This window comes from Austrofundulus limnaeus, unplaced genomic scaffold, assembly GCF_001266775.1.
Source record: "Austrofundulus limnaeus strain Quisiro unplaced genomic scaffold, Austrofundulus_limnaeus-1.0 Scaffold48, whole genome shotgun sequence".
NCBI lineage: Eukaryota > Metazoa > Chordata > Actinopteri > Cyprinodontiformes > Rivulidae > Austrofundulus > Austrofundulus limnaeus.
The window spans coordinates 1,446,158-1,449,898 of record NW_013952450.1 but is presented as its reverse complement, the minus strand read 5'-3'; the positions used below and the strand labels follow the sequence as shown (position 1 = coordinate 1,449,898).

General features: G+C 41.9%; 1 protein-coding gene across 3 annotated transcripts in view; it reads right to left on the bottom strand.

Annotated features, from left to right (window-relative positions):
• Positions 1-3,589, bottom strand: part of dydc2 (DPY30 domain containing 2) — a 6,353-nt gene extending 2,764 nt beyond the window's left edge. Inside the window, exons 1-10 of one of the 3 annotated variants that reach the window (XR_001310204.1) lie at positions 3,528-3,581; positions 3,097-3,251; positions 2,789-2,896; positions 2,448-2,588; positions 2,101-2,202; positions 1,824-1,964; positions 1,409-1,591; positions 845-1,006; positions 606-700; positions 422-467 (exon numbers count right to left, since the gene is read on the bottom strand). Coding sequence is in view for 2 of the 3 variants with exons in the window: in XM_014008195.1 (XP_013863649.1) it covers positions 626-700; positions 845-1,006; positions 1,409-1,591; positions 1,824-1,964; positions 2,101-2,202; positions 2,448-2,588; positions 2,789-2,896; positions 3,097-3,228 (1,044 nt within the window). In the remaining variant the exon portion in view is untranslated. Of the gene's footprint in view, positions 1-334; positions 468-605; positions 701-844; positions 1,007-1,408; positions 1,592-1,823; positions 1,965-2,100; positions 2,203-2,447; positions 2,589-2,788; positions 2,897-3,096; positions 3,252-3,527 lie in introns of those variants that run through there. The other 2 variants (XM_014008194.1, XM_014008195.1) reach the window with 2 other exon arrangements.
• Positions 3,590-3,741: the final 152 nt, after the last annotated feature.

Here is a 3,741-nt window from a genome sequence, read left to right as displayed (position 1 = left end):
GATTACACTTCCCATACAGATAGGACCCAGTGGCCCAGGACTGGACCTGATCTCGAGCAAACTTCCTGAGGGATTCACCAACTCTGTGAAGCCATCGAGCGGCAGGTGGGAACCTCTGAGTAAATACTCCCCTAACCTGGCCCTCTATCCTAAACCTTACCTAAACTCTATTTACACTTGGTCCTTAACCTAACCCTCCCCCCACCCAAAATCAGCATCCGTACCGATGGGGATGGACCAGGCGTCGGTCCCCATAAGGCTGTGTTTGTCCATGATGTAGYAAAAACGTGTCCACACACAGAGAGAGCTCTSAGTGGTGAGTGAGAACAGATGATTAATCAATAAACAATCAACATTTATTTTACATTTTGTGTTTGCATTTACACCACTGGGACAATAATGTTCAAACTGAGACACTGACTTTTCTAAATGATTCAACAGCAGGTCATCAGCTTCATATCTTCTCCCTACAAAGTAACACCAAGCTCAGTTAGAACCTCACGACAACTTTTCAAAAAGCATCCAGATGTCGAATCACTTAATACTGGTGAGATTTAAACAAGCAAACAAACAGCTTCCTGTTATGGTTGTTTTTGTTGGCTCACCAGTCTCACTCCTGCAGCTTTCACTCTGGTGATGGGTCAGTCTCAGCTGGAGCCGAGCTAACGGTCAGCTCACTCGTGGCTTGCTCGTCTGCCTCCTGAGATGAGGTGAGAGAACGTCACATTAAGCTTCAGTCTGCTGTGTTCTCATTTGTCTCTGGTTTTTGAACATGCATTTTCTAATGTACGAGTCCGAAAAGAACACCGCTGATGTTTGTGTTAAACAGAAACAGTTGAGCCACCTGCTCCTGGTTCTGAAGAACAAGGCCACTGGGTTGTTCTGTCTCCAGCGTGTCTTCTTCTGTTTCTCGATGAGGAAACGTCTGCTCTGGGTTGAGATTGCCCGAGGCTGCCGCTTCTGGCTCAGAGGAGTCTTCAGRTTTAACTGTTTCTTCTTCATCGACCTTATTGTCAAAAACAGAGAAGATTAGATTAACATAATCTTATCATACRTGGAACCCAACACAAACCTCAGCCACATCTTTAACTGGACTCTGTCATCTGTTTGTCAGTTTGTTCTCTGCTGGAACTCTTTCTGTTTGTGTGTCTTTAGTTCTGATCTGTTATGTGACTGGGAGCTACTATCAGTGRCCTCACTCATCATTTATCTGCCTCCTGAGACGAGACTCAGTGAAGTAATACAGATACATGTTGTGAATAATGAAATCAAACATAAAAAGKTTATCTTGAACTCTATCAAATGGTACAGTGTGAAAACATTTACAAAAGTGGTTTCTGAGGAAGTTTCTGCCCTTCCCTCTCGCCTGCTTTTTGCCAAAGTTAACAAAGATTCAGCAGCGAGCCACCTTTTCCTGGTCCTGAAGAGAAGCCGAGCTGGATTTGTGTGTCTCCTCTGTGGTTTCTGTCACGTTTTGTTCTTGTTCTTGCTTTGGAAAGTTCTCCTCTGCTGTCAGGATTGCGCTCTGCCGTGCTGACGCTGCCTCTGATTGGCCAGAGTCTTCAGCGTCATCTTCCTCTTGTTCATCGACCTGGCAGTGARGAGTATAAAAGTAGATGAGCAATAATCTTTTAATATAGTCTTCTCTCATGCTGACTCCTGGCTCTAAGCTTCTGAACTTTAACTTCGCTTTGCCTCTGTTTCTTCTGCTCATAATCTTKACATGAAATGGAGCCTGCAGCTCCTCATCCTCAGGCTGAACTGAAACTAAATCTTCAAACYGAATCTTTAATCTCAGAGCCACAGCGAGCACACCGCTTCACCTTCTCTTCGTGCCGAGCGTCACTTTCATCATCCAAGTTGTTGTCTGCATCACTGGATTTTAAACCAGCATCATCTTGTCTGGGAGTTGGTTGCAGTTGGTCAGTTTGTTCTGGTTCTTCTTGTTCTGCAGCTTCAGCCACCTGCAGGAACCAGAACATACGTGAGACCTGCAGCCATGCTGTCATCTGTTTGATGAGAGTTTCACTTGCGTTGTTTAATTTCAGGTTTGTTCTGAATTATAGCTCAAATTTAACAAAATCTGAGCTGTATCGTTACCTTTTCTTCTTCTTGGTCTGCCTCCATCACTTCTGTTGGATCAGGGTTTGGTTCTTGCTCAGGTTTTCCTCCAGCATGTTYCACAGTTGTCTCTGCTTCCTCCTGTTTGATAAATTGTTACAATTAATTTCATTAAACTGTTTTTAACACAGTCCCGAGGGAACTTGTGCTCATGGTTATTAGTTTAGGCTCTCACACCTGACAACACCCCCCCCCCCAAAAAAAAAAAAAAAAAAAAACCTCAGGATTAGTCACAGATGAAAGGTAAAAGAAAAGAAGATCGGAGAACATGCAGTCTTCAAAAGCACAGAAATGTTAACCTCCTGTTAATTGACAACATCCTGCACCTCAGGCTGATGTTGGTCTAAACTCTCCTGGTTTCCTGGATCAGGAGTGCTTGGTTTCTCTTCTTCTCCAGACATTTTATCCTCAGCAGCTTCTACAGTGACTTCAGCCGTTGCCTCAGACTCTGTGTGCTCCTCAGTTTCCTGTAGGCAAGTTGGTYGTTTTCAACAAGGTTGAATAAACAAAGAAAATTTAAATATAAGATGTAATATAAAGCTTTAAAATAGCACAAGATGAGCCATATTGAAGTATATAATACTAATAGGAAAATAAAGATCCAGTTAAATTTAAGTTTTAGTGTTCAACACTGCCAAATAAAAAGAAACTTTGTGAAACTTCGTACATCCTTAGATTCTCCCACGGTCTTGCTAACCTCCTCCACCTTCTCCTCATGCTCTCTCAGATTCTCCTGGCGCGGTGCTTCTTCTTTGGCTTTCGCATCCTGCTGCTCCTGGAGAGATTTGAGTTCCAATTTGAATTGCAAAAATGTGTGGCGCTTTGATATTTTATGTATCAAGTCAGCCAAGCCATGCTTAGGTATTCACATTCACAAATGACAAAGAAACTGCAAGGTTAAATAAGAATCATCTGGTAGTAAATACGCTGTGTTATAGTGCCCCCTGCTGTCCACAAGCTGAAACGACATCTTACCTGTTTCCTGCCGTGTTTGTGAAGCCAGTAAGCCAAAGCTCGAATGGGGTCCTCAGGTCGCTGTTGGGCCACTTGAGCCAGTCCCTCCGCCAGACAGTCCTCCAAAAATGTCTTCAAATACTCCGAGTCCATTTTACTACTTTCTACTTGAAAACCTGAACCAGAAACACAGTTATAGGTTTTTTTTAATTAGCTACGATGAGTGCCCTAAGAGGGGAGCTGATTTGTGAAACAAACGGCCGAAGCAACACAACGGTTTCCTATTGTTATTCTTTTATTTGTTTATTTATTAGCGGTTTTTGCGATAACAATTTGTGCGCTGTTTTTTTATTTTTTCTTTTGTTTTGTTTTTTCTTTTACGATGCTTTATTTTAACTATAACAACTTATGACTTATTTAACGACGAAGATTTAGCAAGAAAAAACCCAAACCTGTGCGTTGTCTGTCGGCTCAGTTAGGTTGTTTCTATGGCAACTGTCTGTCCCACACTAATAGTCTTCCTCTCAGTCTTTGTAAATCGTTCCTAGCATTTATTAAAGGAATGCATCTGCCGCCTGAAAAAATATTATTTTAATAACTAATGTAGTTGTGAAACTTAAAAAAATTAAAATAAATAATAACTGCCCCTTTTTTCAAATATAATAA